General features: G+C 38.8%; 4 protein-coding genes and 1 long non-coding RNA gene across 6 annotated transcripts in view; 3 read left to right on the top strand and 2 right to left on the bottom strand.

Annotated features, from left to right (window-relative positions):
* The window catches only part of LOC134741220 (uncharacterized), a 257435-nt gene that overhangs the window by 64514 nt on the left and 171729 nt on the right, over nt 1-21192 (top strand). The window lies entirely within an intron of this gene.
* Nucleotides 819-2152, bottom strand: LOC134740803 (transcription initiation factor TFIID subunit 12). The gene is made up of 3 exons (XM_063673423.1): nt 1844-2152; nt 1224-1416; nt 819-996 (listed from the first exon to the last, which is right to left on the bottom strand). The coding sequence occupies exons 1-3, from the start codon at nt 2048-2050 to the stop codon at nt 869-871; spliced, it is 528 nt and encodes a 175-aa protein (XP_063529493.1). The 5' UTR covers nt 2051-2152; the 3' UTR covers nt 819-868.
* On the bottom strand, nt 7688-15972 carry LOC134741070 (nuclear RNA export factor 1-like). The gene is made up of 10 exons (XM_063673836.1): nt 15773-15972; nt 15114-15444; nt 14848-14965; nt 14510-14582; nt 13350-13490; nt 10786-10981; nt 9688-9887; nt 9076-9276; nt 8128-8243; nt 7688-7861 (listed from the first exon to the last, which is right to left on the bottom strand). The coding sequence occupies exons 1-10, from the start codon at nt 15914-15916 to the stop codon at nt 7711-7713; spliced, it is 1671 nt and encodes a 556-aa protein (XP_063529906.1). The 5' UTR covers nt 15917-15972; the 3' UTR covers nt 7688-7710.
* Nucleotides 17026-17837, top strand: LOC134741122 (peptidyl-prolyl cis-trans isomerase FKBP2). The gene is made up of 2 exons (XM_063673895.1): nt 17026-17318; nt 17430-17837. The coding sequence occupies exons 1-2, from the start codon at nt 17136-17138 to the stop codon at nt 17685-17687; spliced, it is 441 nt and encodes a 146-aa protein (XP_063529965.1). The 5' UTR covers nt 17026-17135; the 3' UTR covers nt 17688-17837.
* On the top strand, nt 18762-20225 carry LOC134740793 (alpha-1,3/1,6-mannosyltransferase ALG2). Its single transcript, XM_063673412.1, has one exon. The coding sequence runs from the start codon at nt 18897-18899 to the stop codon at nt 20160-20162; it is 1266 nt and encodes a 421-aa protein (XP_063529482.1). The 5' UTR covers nt 18762-18896; the 3' UTR covers nt 20163-20225.

Genomic DNA, 21192 nt, shown 5'->3' with positions numbered 1-21192 from the left:
ATGGCGGTCATTTTGAATAAATGTTATACATTTAGATTCTCTAGTTTATAAGCTTTCAAACTCTGTACAAATTATACGGAATAAACTTAAACTTTTGATTTTATTTGATACTATGTATATGACAGAACTTATGAGCCGACTAGGTATATATATTTATGCCCTTGACTGTACAGGATTATCAATTATTAGTTGATTCTTCAAGTTTCTAAATATAAAACGTAAGTTGGCCCTCTGGCCATAATTATTTATTATATATATTTGATGAAATGATAAAGTTAAGAATGGAGTCTAAATCAATGGTTTGGTGTAAACATAATACCAGCTTTTCTTCTTATGATTGCTAATATACCAGGTTGGGCCTGTAACACTAGCAAATAAATTAAACATAGATTGTACTCCTCAAAAGAAGACTCTTTTATTCAATAACTTAAAAAAATTATAAAGTTTATAGACTTCCTATTTTTCACAAAAATTATTAAATATTATCTTCAATGTACGCTGTCACAAGTGTACTTGACGTTGCTTGTCACACTTTAAACTTCGCAAAACATTGCGTCTCAGGATATACTTTAGTGTGCTAAATATCAAAACTCAAGTTATTTTTAAAAGTCGCTGAACAAATGTTGGTCAGTTTGAGGAGTACAGCCTACAGTCAAATTTTTTGCTCCTGTTACAAGCCCAACCCGATATTTTCACTGGTACAGTCAGCAGCAGAAGTTGCTAAGCGGTCGAGGTGTACAAAATGATCTTGACGTGACTTTATTGTTAAGAGAATAAGAGCGTGTCAAGGTAATTTTGAACACCTCACTCGCTTAGCAACTTCTGCTGCTGACTGTACTACTGTACAGTAAAAACGATATCAAATTTCCTAGTACTTCTTGATAGTTTTCCGTATAAGAGCCATGCGCTGTTTGTGCGCCTCGGTGACGGCGGCGCGCTTGTACGGCCGGAGCTCGTCGTTGCCGAACCCTGGTATCCACATATTCCATTGTCTCTCTGGAATGTTCAATAACATAACTATATTTTTGTAATAATTGTATCTTGCAAGGAACATGCTAGGGGAGTATTATCTGAACAGATTGTTATATATTTGCACTGTCAGTTTTCAATGATTTTTTTTGTAGTTTAATTTAAAAATAGTGTACTGCATTGTATATTAATAACTGACAGTGCGTCCACAATTGATTCAAAATTTGAATGAAATAGAAATAATGTGATCTCACCTAAATGTAGCTGCACATCCCTCAATTCCACTGTGGGAGCATGTCTGTGTTTGGCGAGTGCACACGCAGCATTTAGAGATGTGTCAATGAAGTCATCAGCCAGCTGCAGCAGCATCTCCTCCACCTCCTCGTCTAGTTGCACAGTGGGATCCACTTCTCTCACCAACTCCTGAAGTCTGGGTCTACTGAGGAGCTGTCACAAAGTGTGTTATTTAATTCCTGTTGGTTGATAGGTTACTAAGTACTAAGCCAATGTTTAATAACAATCCTAATAGACATTATAAACTTACAAAGACAAATATAAGTAAATGGTAATAAGTCCATAATTATAGTGTATAGTGGTATTAGTGTATAGTATGGCCATAGTTACCTTGAAATGAAACCTAATAGACATTCCCAATTATGTGGGAGAAGAAGTGTATGCTCTAAGCCTGTGTGCTGAGTTGACACTGTTGCATTTGTTTACGTTTTAATATCATTTGATGATTTCATGAGAAACACATAGTAAGTACTAAATCTCTTATAATTACAGTAAGTAAGTACTCTGTAAATAATAGCAGTAACAGCAGTAAATAATAAAATGACAACGTAAATATAGTGATAAAAAAGCATGTTCTCACCTGAGTAGTTTGATCACCACTTGTGTTTACTTTGGCGCCAATTGACGACTGGCTACTCATAGGACTGTGTTGCGACGGCGAGCTCTGGATAGAGCTCGACTGTAGCTGCGGACTCTGCAGCGGGTTATTCGCGTATTGAATAGCACTAGAAGGATTCATGGACCCAATCGAGGGCATATTACCTCCTGGGTTCATGTTGTTTGACATCACACTAAGAAGAATTAAAGTTTTAACCACAACTGTATGAAACAAATAATATTACATGTTAATTGAAAATGCAACATAAAATAAACGGTTTTTATTAACTGTTGTGTTGTGTCAAGCAAAGCAAAATCAAGCAGACGCAGACGAGAAGCGTCTCAACATAGTCTCAACGTTTATGTCATGTGTCTGCGTGTCACTTTGACATATGTCAGCTACGTCAGCGTTGTTATTCGCTATTTGAGTATGACTTTTTGTCGTTTGTAAACCTCTCAATACCTTGATACTGGCGAAATAGCCCACTGGGCTGAAGCCATAATTTTAAAAGAAGAAGAAGAAGAAGAGTATGACTTAAAATCGAGTTGGTTGTAATCCTTGTAATAGTACATTACTACAGAGGCCGGGAAGTAAGGGGTTGCCGGCCGAATGCATATATACGGCCGAACGTAGTGAGGCCGGATAGTTATGAGGCCGACAACCCCTTTTCACGCCGATGTATGTATAGTGCTTTTCTCAAACATGCAATGAAATAAATAAAGAAATCTCCACGAAATCAAAGTTTTAATTCTAAAGAAACTAAAAGTAAACTAGGCACAAAATATAACTACCACTTGTACCTATCTTTATCACACGTGTCGTATATTTTACACATGTAGTTAATCAATTTATTACACAAATGTTCAAAGGTATATTTATGTATCTTTGATTTTTCGCCTTGTATCCTTCTGACTGTAGTTTTAGCCACATAACTAAGATTACATCGTTTTTTATGTTGATATTATGCTTCACATACATCGTTGCCTTAAACATGGAGTATAATTAACAGGTATTCATTTAATATTTTCGTCGGAACTCATATTAAATAACACAATAAACAACGCACAATAAATCCAATAAAATATAATTACAGATACACAATGAAAAATGTTCAACTTTACCTCCAAAACGATTAAAAAACCACCAACGCGTGTTTGAGTAGACATTTTTACCGCTAATATTTAAATGAAATATGTTTGTCAAAGGACTGTCTCATTTCAAACATAGACAGAGATAATCATACTATCTTTGTCTTATACTGGTACTAGCACCCAAAAGAAAAGGATGAGTATAGTTTTTTTGTTCTTATTTACTGACAAACTGGTTTGACCAACTATATTTTAAATCTGTATTTGTAGGTAAATTTGTAATTAAATATTATTGGAATTTGTTAATAATGTTTTATTTATATATTTTTTGTAAATTTGATACAAATAAAACTGCAAAATATATTAATAATCGTTTATTGTTTTTTTTAAGGGGTATTGGCAGAATGTCATTCCGAACCATAAGCAAATATTGGTTATAATTTTTTTTTTTTGGCTGAATGCCATGATGCTGTGTCTCAAATATATGTGAAATGGAAATTAAAAAAGAGCCACTTCCCGGCCTAGGCCTGCAACTTTGTATGAAATTTCATTACAGGCCCCTCGTCTAGCCGCGCCGGAGTCGTGATACTTCCCAGCCTAATATAAAGAACGTAATATCAATATTACATAGCATGTTTGAGAAAAATTATTTTCTCAAACATGCTATGTAATATTGATATTACGTTCTTTATATTAGGCTGGGAAGTATCACGTTTCAGGCGCGGCTAGACGAGAGGTCTGTAATGAAATTTCATACAAAGTTGCAGGCCTAGGCCGGGAAGTGGCTTTTTTTTAATTTCTATTTCACATATAATTGTTGCACAGCATCATAGCATTCAGCCATTTTTTTTTTTGAACCTGACGGGCTCTATGGCACTATGGCCATTCGAGCGGTAGGACTGTGTGGGGGATGGTAGCTGGGGAAAATCCAGGACCCTTCCGCATCACACGAGACGGTTTTGCTACGCTTTAAGCTGGAATACTCCTAGTTTAAAAAAAAACGATATTTGATTGATATATATAGTTGGTCAAGCAAATCTTGTTAGTAAATTCTTACCCTAACAAAAGTTATCTTTTGGGTATTAGTACTAGTGTAAGACAAAGATAGTATGATTCTCTCTGTTTGAAATAAGACAGTCCTTTGACAAACTATATACCTATATTAAACGTTTGAGAAAAGCACTATACATACTACATCGGCGTGAAAACGGGTTGTCGGCCTCATAACTATCCGGCCGGATATATTCTATTCGGCCGGCAACCCCTTCCTTCCCGGCCTCTGTAGTAATGTACTATTTTTCCCGTGTAGTCCAAAGAGTAGTATAATGATGATGATGTCCCAGACGTATCCGTCGACGGCGACATCCTGACAAATTAAATAAAAAGGGTCTTAACTATTACGTGCGTGGGCGCGAGCGTGGCTTGCAAATCCAAATCTAGTTTTGAAAATGCGACAACACAAAACACAGTAGAGCTGCCCAGATGCGTTATGCCAGATGGTGTAATGGTAGGAGGGCTTGGGCCGAGTTTTTCGGAGCTGGCGTTTGGCGTCAAGATCTTCAAGTCGGGTGTGTTCAAAGTTATCAAGACCCGTATTGACAGCAGTTCGCCAATCCGATCTCCGAGATGCAAGCTCCTCCCACGACTCGCATGATATGCCGGTGGCCAAAAGGTGGCGTTTCAAGACATCCCTGTAGCGCAGGTACTGCCCACCAGCCTTGCGTTTACCTGAGGCTAGCTCAGAGTAAAATACTGCTTTAGGCAGTCTCGTGCCATACGTACAAGGTGCCCACACCAACGCAATTGACCTTTTATGAGTAGACATTCCATACCCGGCATGCCCGTTCGACGAAGAACCTCCGAGTTTGGAACACGATCCTGCCACTTCAACCGCAGTATTGCTCGGAGACATCGCAGATGGAATGTGTCTAGATGTTTAATGTCTCCTTTGTATAAACACCATGTCTCCGAAGCATAGAGCAACAGAGATAGAATAATTGCTCTATAGACGGCAAGCTTTGAGTGGAGGCTAAAGCGAGGTTTAGACTAAAGAACTTGCATGCAATTTACGTTACATTGCTGACTACTAAGGTAAACTGCATTCAAAATGTTTATCAGATACCGCAATTTAATGAAAATTGCATGCAAGTTCTTGCTAGTCTAAACCTCGCTTAAGATCGTGCGATTTCCAAACTCGTTGGTTCAGACCGCCAAAGGCTGCAGCAGCTTTGGCAATCCTAGACGAGATTTCAGACTCGATACGATTGTCACTCCGCAATAGACTACCTAGATACCTAAACGTACCCACTTCGTCCAGTGCTTTGCCCCTTAAATAAGCAGTAGCATCGTTCGCAGATTTCCCTCTTGCAGGTTGTTTGACAATCTGAGTTTTCGATGTACTAATTACTAGGCCAAACTGATTCGTCTAAGTTTTCCAGATAACTCTGTAGGACTTCCATGCTATCAGCCATAAGACAGACATCGTCAGCGTATAGAATTTCTGTGACCATGGAGCCATGACACAACCCTGTTTAACGCCGCTTTGTGACTGGAAATTGATCTGTGAAGGCGCTTTCGTGACGTACGCGAGCAGTCATACCCTCGTGAAATTGGCGCACCAAGTTGACAAACTTCGCAGAACAACCACACTTTTCTAATACTGTCCACAAAGCCGCTCTAGGCACACGGTCAAAGGCCTTCTCGAGGTCCACAAAACATAAATAGAGGTCACGATGCTTTTTCCTGCATCGGTTTGACGACGAAGATAGCGTCGACCGTACCTCTATTTGCTCGGAAACCACACTGGGATTCAGGAAGGAAACTTTCGGCAAGTGTGTTAAGTCGCTTATTAATAATATGGGCAAGTATTTTGCCTGCCACAGAAAGCAAGGCAATACCTCTGTGGCCACAATCCGAGAGGTTCCCTTTTCCCTTATAGAGCTTGGTGATAGTAGCATCCTTCCAATCCTGTGGTATTACCTCGACATCCCAAATGTAATTAATGAGGTCAAATAGCCTTGACTTGATACTCATTCCTCCATACTTGAAGATCTCCGATGGTAGACTATCAGACCCCGGTGATTTACCATTATTTAAGCGGTTTACGGCAGCAATGAATTCCGCAAACGACGGCGGGTCATCCAAGTTTGACGCAGTTGGCAGGTTTTCAAGGGAGCTGACATAGGATAAATCTACTTCTTGACTGCCGGGATTTAAGACCTCGTTAAAGTGCTCAGCCCAACGGAGGAGGACCTCCTCGGGGTCTGTTAGCCTCCTCGCTTTGTCACGTGAGAAGACAGGGGCAATTTTCGCACGACGAGGTCCATATACGGACTTTAGACCTTCGAAGAATTTTGTAGTTTGGCTGGTGTCTGCCAACCACTGCAATTCCTTCGCTTTGCTTTGCCACCAGTTATTTTTCAGCTATCTTCGCCATTAATTCCTGCTGGATCATACTACGCTGCCCCACGTCGACTACACCCCTTAAAGCGCGCCGAGATCTCTCTACTAGCTGCCGTATATCCGCATCAGATTCATCGAACCAGTCCTGGTTTTTCTTTTGCGGTCTACCTAAAGTTTGTAGAGAGACCTCGTAAAGAGTCTGCGCGTAGGTACTCCATTTGATATCAACTGAAGGAGTGTTGTCGGTATGGGACATCGCCGCATCGAACTCGACGTCCAACTTGTGCCGCATCTCTTCGTCGTAAAGAAGTTTTGCAGAATCTAGGAGTGACGGGGCCTTATGGTTTGCTCTGCGCGGCGGCTTGTACGTCAGCCTCATCTTGGACCTTATCAGTCGATGGTCGGTCCAGCCTTGAGCACCATGCATTGCTCTTGTAATGAGAACGTCGCTTATGTCACGTTCGCGAGCAATGATGTAGTCGAGAAGATGCCAATGCCCAGAGCGAGGATGCATCCACGATGTTTTGTACTTATCAGATTGTCTGAAGAATTTAAATTCCGAACACCGAGTGAGTAGGGCAACACCATTTGAGTTGCACTTACCAACCCCATGTTTCCCTAGCTGGTCGCGAACCCCACTCCTTACCGTCGAGGTTCAGAAGAGGATAGCCCCTTCCAGAAAAAGGTGTATCCACCTCCGTGCTCCACCAGCTGCCCTTTATCTGCAAGATGTGTTTCACTGAGAGCAGCCACATCTACATTGTAGCGATGAAGTTCCCGAGCAACAATTGCGGTCTTCCTCTCAGGACAGGCATTGGCTTCACGATCCAGGAGCGTACGCACGTTCCACGCTCCGAAAATCATATGAGATGTTATTTGTTTTCGTGTACGTGTACGTGGACAGTACAGAAAAACTAATTCGCATGACTATGGATAGAACGGCATATAGGCATAAGGTCGCCAACCTTTGGGATGGAGAAGGCACTTGAAGAAAAAGGTGTACTGTAAAACTTTATGCATACAACATACATACAACTGTATACATGTGCGAATAGGAAATTCGCAACTCGTATCGACTTAAAACACTCGCTTCGGTCGTGTTTTAATTTATCGCCATTCGTTGCGAATTTCCTATTTTTCGCACTTGTATCGTAATGTACTATTTTGGCAAAAAATTAATTTTCACCACACCAGCTGGTAAAGGCTCTCTTGATTGCTCAAAAGCTGATGTTGCTGTCAGGAATAATTATATTAGGTACATTATTATTTTTGGTCAAATTATTTTTATATGAATTATTTTAAACAGAAAGTCAATAAATAAAGCAGAAAGAATACATTATGAATTCTATACATCTTTATTCAGTCTACTTCATCTATCAATGACGACGTATCAGAGAAATCGTCGTAATCATCTTCAATAAACTTGTCGGCGCCTATTTTATTCTTCCTTAATTCATCCCAAAACTCTTTAATCGCACTTCTGAGATCCCAGCTATGAATTTTGAGACGCCTGAAAATGACATAACGAATTCAAAAAATATTTAATTTTAATGTACTACAAAAACCTGCATAGTGACAATACTAGCGCCATCTGGTGACGAGTAGCGTGAAAACCTTTTTTTTATTTGTTATTTTTAACCGTCCGAGGACTCAATTAATTAGAATTTTTATTCTGCACTTACTTTGGCTTACTTTGTAGTTGGGAATTCATATAAGTACCTAATCACTCTAATCAGCCCGCAATTTTTTCAAATACTCGAAAATCGAAATACATACAATTCTACTTCCGTCCTTTTCAACTGCGTGACGTGTGAGAATGTTTTGGAAATTGCTTCTCTTTCCTCGGGCTCCGGGTTTATAAGGGTCAGGGAGTTCATATTTCTTATTGGAGTCTGCAAAAGGAATTATGGAGGTTAAATTTTCATTTGTTACATTTATTATAATAAATATGATTTATAAGACATTATTTTACACAAATTGACTAAACCCGACACAACAGTAAGCTCAATAAGGCTTTAGAGAAGACGAAGTTACTCAGACAACGATATATTTAATAATATTTATCAGTACGGTTTTTACTCACTATTATTTGCACGACGAACAACCGCCGCGGACACTCGTGCCTGAGGATGGATTCCCAAAGAATCCGAAACATGTCGCCAAAAGCGACTAAAAATAATAGTGAGTAAAAACCGTACTGATAAATATTTTAAAATATATCTCACGATAGTTTAAGTGCGATGATATATTTAATGTATAAATACATAGAAAACACCCATGACTCAGGAGCAAATATCTGAGCTCTTCACACAAATAAATGCCCTAACCGGGATTTGAACCCAGGACCATTGGCTCCATCACTATATCACTAACCATTAGGCCAAATAAGTCTTCTATCTTCTATGCTTGCATCTGGACACAGGACAGGCATACAAAATTGTTATACTTAGGGCCACTTGCACTATCCCACTAACCCGGGGTTAACCGGTTTAACCTGGAGTTACATTGGTTACCAGTACAATTTGACACTGGGTTAACGGTTTAACCGGTTAACCCCGGGTTAGAGGGATGGTGCAAGTGGCGCTTAGAGTCGGACCACGCTAAGTTTTCATGGCAAGTGCTACGTCAAGTATGGAGCTTATAGGCATGTATGCATTCTTACTGCCAAGTGTGTGCAAAATTAGCGTGGTCAAAGATTATGGCAATATAAAGTGACAAAACTACCTTAAAACTGCTGTCAATCTGTTCCTTAGTGGCGAAGGAAATAGAGAACATCTCGTTGTTGATGTGGTACACGGAGTTGGAGTTCATGTTGTAGATGTTGAACACGAACGTGCGCCGGAAACGGAAGTAGCGGTCCGCCTGTCCCGGGTCGAACGATTTCTCGCGGTATGTCCCGTCCACTACCAGGATCATGCATTTTTTCTAAAACGAGTTCAAATATTCATCTAAAAAACACATCATCAGTATGGTATGAGCATTTGATTGGTCACGAAACATAAAACCTTTCTCAATGGTACAAACAAAAATATCTCAACGATATGTTTTTCGGCGCTACCGGTACTTTCGTGCTTTTGCGCTACACTCAATACGGACTGCTAACGCCATCTATCATGACAAAAAAGAACCTTATAGTCGGAGACCAAAGAGTAGTATTAGCGGAGACGTAAATTCCCTTTGACAAGAGGCAAAATAAGTGTCGTAAGTGAGTACGGACACGGGACACGGACCCTACCATTTTCTACAAAAATCTCAAGAGAATTATTCTCAAAATCTTTTTCAAGACCGACATTACTCCATAGTCCCTGTACAAATTCTTAAGCTTATCATACTTACATCATGTCTCAGCACGTCAACGGAAAAGGTAGTAGGGTCGTGTTCCGACTTGGGCAGCGCCGAGAGCGCATGGACGCACGCGGCAACAGTCCGGTACATCTTATTGTTGGATTTGGCCGCCACACAATTGCGCTTCATTGGGTGGAGCGCGTTGCGGCTGAATAAGGTGTAGGCTGATGGAAGCGCGGCATCTTCCGCGTCTGAAATAAGTATGTTTACAGTTTTTAGAAACTTTGTAAAGGCTGATTCTCTCGTATGCCGTTTCGCCATATTGCGTTTGATTTTCGGGTTTCGGGTTAGTAGGTCTCAAGGGCTTTCTCACAACTCAATACAACAGGTTCATTAACATCCTATGGATACCATAGTTCACGGTCGTACTATAATTACGCGAGGTTTAGACTAGCAAGAACTTGCATGCAATTTACGTTACATTACCGACTACTAAGGTAAACTGCATTCAAAATGTTTATCGGATGCCGCAATGTAATGAGAATTGCATGCAAGTTCTTGCTAGTCTAAACCTCGCTTTATGTTTGTGCACTATGGTACTAATTGCAACAATTTTTTGCCGTAATTAGTACGATTGTGAAGTTCACATCACACGTAAGCACGTAACGGAAGCGACTCAATACTTCGGAGATGTAGGCTTCCTCACCGCTGGTTGACATCGCGCTTACTCAAGCGCGGTGACAGTCATAGGTAAGCGCCATTACGGCGAGTTGTCGACGGACCAATGCACCGCCTAGCTTATGCTGAGGCAAGGCGATGCTATTCCGATGCTGACAAGTGTGCGACTATTGAGCGAGTTGGGCTGAGTCGGTGCCGAACTTTTTGGTAACCGACAGCCATGTATCCACATTAAGGATAATCGCTAGGGTCAACCCTGCCGCAGTGTAATGGAGGAGCCGCGGCATGGGGACTTCGACACATGATCCCGGTATCCTCTACGCCAAGCGTCCCTAACGCTAAACGCGTAAAAATCTAAATGCGATGTATGTTACGTGTAAGGGAGACAGTGACATTTAGCTTATTAAATGATAGAACTAAAAATAAGCCTCCAGCATTTGTTGATAATCTTATAATATAAGACATATTTACCAGTAAATGACGTGTTTATGGTAAGAGTAACTTTGGCATCGTAGAAGTTATTAATTCTCTTTCGATTTGAATCATAGTGCGCAAAGTATAAGGTAAGAAACTTCTCAACAAGCATCTTGGTTTTTCTGTCAGGAGTCTCTAGGAAGTTTTTGAAAAATGGCAGCATTACGCCATGTTGGTTTAGGGTTATACCATCCTGAAAATAAATAATTAATATATTTGTTATTGTTATAATTTATTTAATTGACATTTAGTTAAAATACATAAATAAGAATAATTTAACATCACAAACATTACTTTATTAGCAAGAAATTCAAACAAAAAATCTTAAAGATTGATTAACAGTTAACATACTAATATTGTCTTCGGTTACCGCGATAGTTACTCATGAAATAAAACTATGAAAACGGATTATATCGCGTTTGTGAAAATGGTAATTTTTGTCTATTTTCTTGAGTAACTTCTAAATTCTTTATCCTAAAATTTTAAAAAATGTATATTTTCATTTGATATGTAACACGATATAGTTTAAAAAACTTTATTTTTTAATTTTCTCATTTACCCCAAAAGTGGCCCCCATGTTAAAAATTTATTTGTTTACGTTACATGTTTTTTTTTATACTACGTCGGTGGCAAACAAGCATACGGCCCGCCTGATGTTAAGCAGTCTCCGTAGCCTATGTACGCCTGCACCTCCAGAGGAGTTACATGCGCGTTGCCGACCCTAACACTCCTCTCCCTCGAGCTCTGGCAACCTTACTCACCGGCAGGAACACGACACTATTAGTAGGGTCTAGTGTTATTTGGCTGCGGTTTTCTGTAAGGTGGAGGTACCTCCCCAGTTGGGCTCTGCTCTAGATCTGGAATGACATCCGCTGTCCTGTGCCCTACCACACAAAGCGAGATGTCATTCACAGTGCCCATACCTCTCTTTTGGACGTAGTTTAAGGACATACCCGGGTCCCAATGTCCGTCTTTGGGTCACAAACTTACATATGTACCTAGTCGGCTCATAAGTTCTGTCACTGGCCTTTAAAATTTAAATTTGGAACTCCTAAAACAAAAACCGTTCTGCATTTGAATTTCGAATCTTTATTAAATATTTGAGTAGTATAATTTTGCAATTTTCTGTTTTCTTCAACATGGAGTGGACGCTTAAAGATAGCCGTACCGCAATAATTGCACTATATCGTTGTGGTCACTCGCCGACTAAAATTTTTAAGCTACTTGAAAATTTAAAATTCTCTAATATTTGTGTATCGTACCATAGAAAGATACAGTGAGGTCTCTAGTTTAAATGACAAGAAAAGAAGCGGTCGTCCGCGTACAGCTAGGACTCCAGCGGTTGTACAAGCAATTAGGGCACGCATTGCCAGAAATCCCGCTAGGAAACAAAAAGTTATGGCCCTCCAGATGGGTTTGAGCAAAAACACGGTGAAAAGAGTGCTTAATCAAGACCTGAGACTTCGTGCTTATAAACGAAAAACTGGCCATTTTCTCAATGGTCGGCTTAAAGCTTTAAGGCTTAAAAGATCTAAAGCTTTATTGAAGAAGTACGCTAAAAATAAGCACCGTTGTATACTGTTTTCGGACGAGAAAATTTTTGACATAGAAGAAAACTGTAATAAACAAAATGATAGAGTGTACGCTCGCAATAGTAAAGAAGCGTCTAATAGCATTCCCCGTATTCAAAGAGGTCATCACCCTTCATCTGTGATGGTTTGGCTGGGAGTTTCTTATGCGGGCGTCACTAGTATGCATTTTTGTGAGAAAGGAGTAAAAACTAGTGCCAAAGTGTACCAAGACACGGTGTTGACTAATATTGTGAAACCACTATCCCATACGATGTTTCTAAACCAGCATTGGGTTTTCCAGCAGGACTCTGCTCCAGCCCATAAGGCAAAGTCTACACAAGCCTGGCTCGCCTCCAATAAAATCGACTTTATACGGCATGAAGATTGGCCCTCCTCTAGCCCAGATCTTAATCCTTTAGACTATAAAATATGGCAGTATTTAGAGGAAAAGGTGTGCTCAAAACCTCATGCAAATCTAGACTCGCTGAAAAAATCTCTTGCTACGGCAGTGGCCAATATCGACATGAAAGTGGTGCGTGAATCCATTGACGACTGGCCACGAAGACTTCAAGCCTGTGTAGATAATTATGGCGGTCATTTTGAATAAATGTTATACATTTAGATTCTCTAGTTTATAAGCTTTCAAACGCTGTACAAATTATACGGAATAAACTTAAACTTTTGATTTTATTTGATACTATGTATATGACAGAACTTATGAGCCGACTAGGTATACCAAGTTTTAACTTAATTAATCCAGTAGTTTCAGAGAAAATAGGCTGTGACAGACGGACAGACAGACAGACGCACGAGTGAATCTATAAGGGTTCCGTTTTTTTCTTTTGAGGTACGGAACCCTAAAAAGAGCTCAGCTCAGCATAATGTCACAGTAAATTTACTGCTGTGCTGGTTTTCAGTAAGACCCTAGTACTAAAATATATATCTTCCAATTTTTTATAGGCATATATTATTAAATAACTAATAACTTACCAGTTCCGTTAGTCTTGGGAACCGCATGACAATGTTCTTCACATATGTTGAGGGGTCTAGGTTCTCACAAAGTGGGTTGCCCTCAATCCAAAGTTTCTCTATTTTACTACTGATTCTTTGTAGTTCTGATAAAGCTGGTATCTAAAAGAGTATGTTACATAATATTAGCTTTTTATATGTGTGTTACTAAAATTGTAAGTTCAAACCTTGATCATAGTATAAACAGGGCAAAGTATGTTATCTTCATACAACGCACCGCGCGCGACTTGTATGTGTGCGCCATAGTATCTATGCGTCGCCGCACGCACACTCAAACAAAATCTCGACAACGAAACGGTTCTCAGTGCGCCAGTAGAGATTTTGTTTGAGTGTGCGTGCGGCGACGCATAGATACTTATGGCGCACACATACAAGTCGCGCGCAGGCGTTTGTATCAAGATAACATACTTTGCCCTGTTTATACTATGCCTTGATCATGCTATATGGAGCAAAATAAATTTTTCTTAATAAAATGCAACAAGGTGATTTAAAAACATGGTCAGGTAAACAAACACAGACATAAGGTTAAGCCACTATAAGCATAGCATGCCCTCAATCAGCATTTGACTGGTGTTTTAGCAATGCAAATAAAAATAGTTAAATTTAGATTACTTGCTGACTGTTTAATGAGTTGCTTTAACATGTTCGTTGACAGCAAGCAAGGCCGAATTTCACCTTCCAATACAAACGGAGTTTCGTTCTCATTTTAAAACTATGCGTTGGATTGTAATGAAACTTTGCACATGCAATGACAAGAGGTATATCTAGTCTTGTAACTAGTTTATATGTATAGCTCCAGTTTATAAAACAAATGAAATAGAGAAAAAACAAGTTTTGTATGAAATACCTTAATTTGTTAACTATGGTATCTGAAGCTACATAAACTATTGTAAGTACAACAAAGTTTCAGAGAAATCTAGCTAGTGTTTTAAAATGTGAGTGTAACTACGTTTGTATGGAGAACCAAGCTTGCTGGGGACTTAAGGGGTTGAGTTAATATTCTTTGCCAAAAGTGAATACAATTATTTTTCCACCACACACCGTACACTACTTATAAATCATACTGTATATGATAAATAGAATAATGGCTAATTAAATTCTGGCAAACAAGGAGTACTAACCTCATTATGACTTAAATTAATGGCAGTTAAGTCTCCTTTAATGAAGAAGTTCAATAGATCCACTGGTATTGTACTGTAAAAATAAACAATAATATAAATTACCAAAAAATTACTAATAATATGCATGTTTTGGTTCTTTCTGCAATTGATGTGATTTTAATATATTACTTTAAAATTGTTATACTCGTACATGTAATGGAGGTACATTTTACTCATTTGAAGAAATATCTTTTTTTTATACCTGTTATCATTTAACTTTTTTTTTCTATGACTTTCTAATCTTTTTAACTCTCAAGCTTTCAAACATTATACTAAGGTTAAGCAAGTATACAGCTTACCTTAGGTTGTTATTACTTAAATTCAAGGACTTTGTATCTCTCCCCATGCGAATCATCAGAATTTTGTACTGTGATAACATGGACAGCTTGTAGAAGTGTATTCTCTTTTCTATAAATTCTGAAAAATCCAAGCACACGATAATTTAAATCTGAGAATCAAACATATGTAAGTAAATTTGTGAATGAAGTGCTTAAAAATGAATGAGAAATATTTTGCCAAGCAAAAGGAACTGAGGCACGTTACAAATATTAGTAAAAAATCAAACCTGGATCTTTATCAAAACTTGACAAGTCAAGTTCACACTTGTCACTCAGCCTGTTGCTGACCACTCCGGCGACCACGTCATCCACCGTCACTCTGTTATCGAAGCAGTCGGCAGAACTCCTGTCATTGAACAGCAAGTCCAAGTTAAACATGTTGCGTTGGTATGGGAACATGAAATCATGTTTCAAAACTTTCATTACAAAGTTGAGGCTGCTTGTATAAAATGTGGTTATTTCTCCTTGAGATGTGCAGTTCACGGGGGTGAAAGGCGATTGAAAGTAGTCCATCAGAGTTTCAAAAAGCTCGATGTGACTTCCCGGCCAGTTATGAACCTGAAAGATTAGGTAGAAATCTGAAAACCTTAAAGCTTTCGATAAGTGTACTAAAATCTGATTTTACAAACTACAATAGGTAATTTCGTTGATGAACAACAACAACAAACAAACAAGACCAAGTGCGGGTAGTTCGAAAAACTCGCGCGCCTAGAAGATGTTGATGTCAACTTTAGCCAGTCTTCTCCGAGACCACGGGGACAACGCCGTCCTCGAAACGTCCGAGGTAAATTCAAAACTTATTTTACGCGATTAAGTCCCGTCGTTGTGAATATCAATGAGTAAAAATCGTGAATGTTTAAATCAGTGTTTCGTTGATGAAATTTACCATGATTTTATGAAAAGAATGCTTAGCGGCTTCATCTTCGGTAACTATACAATTTTCAATATATGACACAACAACCGAAGAAGCAGTATTCCTATTTAGTAAATACTTTTTGTAGTTTTCTAACTGAAACCTCTTGGTACTCATTATTTAACTTAATTGAGTAACAATAATATTAACCGAAATTCCGGCAATATATTGAAAATTTCGACAACGGACAATAATCAGTCAATCAATCAATGACAAAATTGACATTGTTTTAAGACCGTTCGAGGTTAAGAAAAGAAAGCTGCTACCGTGAAAAAGTTCTCAATATTATGAATATAAACGAACCTTAACATAATAATGTCATATAATAATATTTATTATATTTCTTCACTTTTATATAGGTTTTAATATACTATTGGTAAAATATTTAGCAAAATGCTGGAATCAAATCGGAACTTGAGTTGATTACTCAAACAAACTTTAACCCTCGCCCCTCGCTAGCATAGATGGTAGTATCCTATAGATGAGCTATATGCGTGCGTCCGTGAGGGACAGAAGACACGCAATACGACAATATAATTTTCGGGTTATTTGTTGCCCACCATAAACCATACTAAATTTATAGCCATAACACACTACCGCACCGCACCAAGGTCACGGTGCGCCGCACCCATAAGTGAGAGCGAGAAAGAAATATCTCTTTCTCGCTGTCACTTATAGGTGCAACGCACCAAGGTCGCGGTGCGGTGCGGTAGTGTGTTCGGCTTTTACGGTGAGAAATAAAATAAAAGAGAGACTGTGACAAGGATAAACAATAATAGCGCTTTCTCTGCTACTCCTATCGAAAGATACATAAGACTATCCCGTTCTGTCAGTACCCCCCCTCCCCACCACTCATGCCCAATCCATACTAATCATGCTCACTAGCTTCTATCTATCCATAGATGGTAGGATCCTATAGACGTGCACCGTAAATTTAGTATGGTTTATAGGGCCCTCCACACTCATGCGCGAATCGCGGCGCGAAGTCGCGAACGTGAGTGTGAAGTCTAGTTCGCTAATCAGCGAAATCGACTCCACACTCGCGTTCTCGGCTTCGCGCCGCGTAGTCTGGAGTGAGCTTTTGGTGGGCTACAGATCTACTCGACCAATTATATTGTCGCATTGCGTAAATGCGTATGTTCTGTCCCTCACGGGCGCACACGTATAGCTTATCTATGTAATGCTAGGTCTATGTACATCCTACACGTCAGAATGTCAATCTAAAATCAATTTCTATCATTCGGCTTCAAAAAAGCTTGAAAAATTCAAGTTCCTGTGTTTTGTATCCAAATTTTAATACAGATTTATTTCATATTTGATTAAGTTAAGAAGCGCAATGAGTAGTACCGTGGCCATTTTATGCAAAGTTATGCTGTTTGTTTTAGTATTGATGAGTATAATTTCTCATGTAGTTATTGCAAGCACTGCACCTAAAAAATTGCAAATTGGAGTGAAAAAAAGACCTTCAGAGTGCCCCATCAAAAGCAGGAAAGGTGATCTACTGCACATGCACTATACGGTGAGCTTTTCATACATGGCTTATATTGTAATACATATAATAATTGTATTCTGTAAACTGAATATTTTCTGAATGTTCCATGTGTACTAATAGCTTTTTGTTTGATTACAGGGCACTTTAGATGATGGTACAGAATTTGACAGCTCAATTCCTAGGGGCAATCCTCTAACCTTCACATTGGGATCTGGTCAGGTCATTAAAGGGTGGGACCAGGGCCTCATGGGCATGTGTGAGGGAGAACAGCGAAAGTTGGTCATTCCCCCTGAGCTGGCTTATGGAGAAGCCGGAGCACCACCTAAAATACCCAAGTCTGCAACACTCACATTCCATGTTGATCTCGTAAATATTGAAAGAAAAGATGAATTGTAAATGCAATCTCTGCCTGTGTTACATTCTGTTAAGTGGGATATCATTTATTTGTACTGTTTAAGTGTATTTATTTTATTTGTGTGTAGAAGTAGATATGAACAATGATATAAGTACCTAAGTGTATTTACTACTTTATTACAATTTATTTGAGAACATTTTGGACGGATTAATAAACATTGCTTTAAATAATGAAGTTTATTATAAACAACATACCTACCTAAACAGTATCATTTATATAATAGTTCTTATCTCACCCATGCTATGTTACTGATGCTAGGCAATGGCATAATGAAATGACCAATAAAACGACAGGTACACACAGTGGTCCTAGCGCTTCTTGAGCGCGTCAGTCAAAAATAAAAAGAAAAAAAAAATGGTTTTGTAGTCCCCATGTCCAGGGGACAATTTTGCGATTTTTAGGGTTCCATACCCAAAGACTCCACTGTCCGTCTGTCTGTCACCAGGCTGTATCTCATGAACCGTGTTAGCTAGACAGTTAAAATTTTCACAGATGATGTATTTCTGTTGCCGCTATAGCAACAAATACTAAAAAGTACGGAACTCTCGGTGGGTGAGCCAGACTCACACTTGTTCGGGTTTTTAAAGTTCCCGCATTAACATTAATGCTCCTGAAAATAGTTCGGATATAACACTATTCAACACATTCAGCATTGTACAGGCGGTACGGGCTTAGTGTACAGGTATTAATTTGAATTACATATTATTTGAAGTTAACTTTTATAGTAGGTACATGAATAATATTATGTTAAAACATTGTTTATTTTAGGTTATTATTATTTCGAGTTCTTAATCACAAAATTGAGTGAAATATATACGTAATAAGATATTTGAACGGCTTCAGCCGGTTTGTCGTTATCACATCACATCAAATTAAACCTTATCTTAACGGAAGAAAGATGAAATTGAAATACAGTGTTAGATGTTATAAAGTCAATAAATTTTTGACAGTTGATCGTGGTGGCGCATTGTGGTTCGTATTCTTAGGTATTCTTATCTTCATCTCACTCACTCTCACTGTACCATTTAATTCTCTCTTTCATTTATTTATTTTCATTCGCATGAGTAAGTTAGTACTGACGAGTGTTTATTGATAAAACGTGCAATTTTTATGTTTGAAGTCACCGCGGTTATCGATCAATTAGTGTAATTATATATAGGAAGTGCACCGGGTTGAATAGAAGTGATAAAATGGTCAAGATAATATTCTTGCACCCGGACCTGGGTATTGGAGGAGCTGAGCGGTTGGTCGTGGATGCTGCACTGGCTTTTAGGAATAAAGGACACCAAGTCTCTTTTTATACAAACCATTACGATCCTACGCATTGCTTCTCAGAAACGAGAGATGGGAGCTTTCCTGTGACGGTGGTCGGGGATTGGATTCCACGTTCTATTTTTGGTCGTTTTAAGGCGGCATGTGCTTACGTGCGGATGATATACGCGGCAGTGTATTTAGCTTGGTACGTGATACCAGTTGAAGAACCTACCCTAATTTTCTGTGATTTGATATCTATATGCATTCCATTCTTGAAAATGGCGAGAGGGCCTTTCAGAGTAGTATTTTATTGTCATCATCCAGATAAACTGCTGTCCGAAGAAGGAGGGTTATTAAAGAAACTTTACAGGGCTCCATTGAATTGGCTTGAAGAGTTGACAACTTCCAAGGCCGATCAGGTTTTAGTGAATAGCAAATACACTGCTAGAGTGTACAAAGATGCATTCAAGAATATAAAAGAATTGCCAGATATTTGCTATCCATCAATTAATACAGAGTTCTTTAGAACAACATCCCCCATGCCCTTGAAAGAGGTTGTTCCTCTTGGCACTGACAAATACATTTTCCTCTCCATAAATAGATATGAGAGAAAAAAGAACCTTCAATTAGCTTTAAGAGCATTTGAGAATTTAAAACATATAGTTCCTGAACCAGATTGGAGCAGAGCACACTTAATAATGGCTGGAGGCTTTGACCCAATTAACCTAGAAAATATGGAACACTACATTGAATTGACAGATTTGGCAGCAGAGCTTGATATTGAAGATAAAGTGACATTTTTAAAATCACCTAAAGACATTGAAAAGGTGTCTCTACTGTATCATTGTAAGGCTCTTGTATACACTCCGTCAAATGAGCACTTTGGTATTGTGCCATTAGAAGCAATGTACTACTGCAAGCCTGTCATTGCCGTCAACAGTGGAGGCCCCACAGAGACCATAGTGAATGATGTCACTGGCTTCCTGTGTGAGCCTACCAGTGAGTCAGTTGCACAAGCCATGAGCACATTGATGCTGACTCCCGACCTTGGAGAGAGGCTGGGAGAAGCAGGCAGAAAGAGATTTGAAACAAAGTTTTCCTTTGATGCATTTACTGATCAATTGGATGGTATCCTCACCAGAGAAAGGCAGATTATTTCTGAGGCTAGGGCTGTTGATTATGAACAGAAGAAACGTAAATAACAGTCTGCCGACACTCATACAGTATGTGATCTTGTATGAGTGTTCTATAACCAAAGAACTTAATGTACCAAGAAAAAACTACCTAGTAAAGTTTTGCTTTTCATTTGTGTTAAATATTTTGTTTCATTATTATTGGTGTAAACATTGATCTTAAAACTTGTTTGATTGTTAATTATACTTACAGATTTCCTTTTTATGTATGTGCTGATTTAATAATATAGTTGTTAGCTAAAGTAGCTTCCTTAAATTAGCCAATGTTCTAATAATAAATATGAAATTAAATTCTGAACAATGCTAGTTGTATGAAATTGGAAATGAGGTAAATTATTAATGTTGTATCATTATCTAGATCCATATTGTTTTATAGTAAATATAATGGTATTTTATACAATCGTGATATAATAGAGAGCTTTTCAGTCGAGTACCGTGTTTAAGCAACGAAGCTTGCTGAGTTGCTTAAGTTAAGGTACGAGATTGAAAAGCTTGATTATATCACTATTGTATACAATACTTTTTCTACGAGACAAAAAAATAATACTTTCAACTAGTAGAATCTTATAGGTAAACAAACCAAAAATATACAGCTACGCGAGCTGCCGCAGCCTGCGATACCTTCATACAGTTCATACCAATGCCCCGGCCGCCGGGCCCGGCGCCCCCGGAGGGTTGGTCAACGACACCTCCTCGTAACTCATGAGGCCCTGGTACCTGCTCCTTGCTAAATTCAATTTCAAGACAGTTTTTTTCTCGATTTTGGCCACCGTAGCCTATGGAGACTAACAAGCAACGCTAAGTGGTTTTCGTAGGTTATGGATGTTGCTATATGAAGGGTGTCACATGCGCGTTTCTGACTTATGAAGCAATTGTTTCTACTACAACATAAAATAAAATGTTTTTGTTGGCCGACCAATCACAAAGCAGATGCATTAAATCGAGTCTCCTCAAAATGTATGAAGTTCTATTTTCAAAATTTTTATAATTGACTAAACCGTATCGATAAAATTATTATGCTTGAGTCGGAAGTGCCATA

Source organism: Cydia strobilella, chromosome 1, assembly GCF_947568885.1.
Source record: "Cydia strobilella chromosome 1, ilCydStro3.1, whole genome shotgun sequence".
NCBI classification, from domain to species: Eukaryota; Metazoa; Arthropoda; class Insecta; order Lepidoptera; family Tortricidae; genus Cydia; species Cydia strobilella.
The sequence above is the reverse complement of the archived record's forward strand: the minus strand, read 5'-3'. Positions and strand labels throughout refer to the sequence as shown.

Bases quoted from the DNA above. Each gene is read 5' to 3' on its own strand.
- LOC134740793 (XM_063673412.1), top strand. From the start codon at position 18,897: ATGGTCAAGATAATATTCTTGCACCCGGACCTGGGTATTGGAGGAGCT.
- LOC134741122 (XM_063673895.1), top strand. From the start codon at position 17,136: ATGAGTAGTACCGTGGCCATTTTATGCAAAGTTATGCTGTTTGTTTTA. The intron at 17,319-17,429 runs GTGAGCTTTTCA...GTTTGATTACAG, and splicing joins TACTGCACATGCACTATACG to GGCACTTTAGATGATGGTAC.
- LOC134741070 (XM_063673836.1), bottom strand. From the start codon at position 15,916: ATGAGTACCAAGAGGTTTCAGTTAGAAAACTACAAAAAGTATTTACTA. The intron at 14,966-15,113 runs GTTTGATTTTTT...TGGATTTTTCAG, and splicing joins AAGTTTTGATAAAGATCCAG to AATTTATAGAAAAGAGAATA. The intron at 7,862-8,127 runs GTATGTATTTCG...TGTCATTTTCAG, and splicing joins AAAAGGACGGAAGTAGAATT to GCGTCTCAAAATTCATAGCT.
- LOC134740803 (XM_063673423.1), bottom strand. From the start codon at position 2,050: ATGTCAAACAACATGAACCCAGGAGGTAATATGCCCTCGATTGGGTCC. The intron at 1,417-1,843 runs GTGAGAACATGC...ACTTTGTGACAG, and splicing joins GTGGTGATCAAACTACTCAG to CTCCTCAGTAGACCCAGACT. The intron at 997-1,223 runs GTGAGATCACAT...TGAACATTCCAG, and splicing joins GGATGTGCAGCTACATTTAG to AGAGACAATGGAATATGTGG.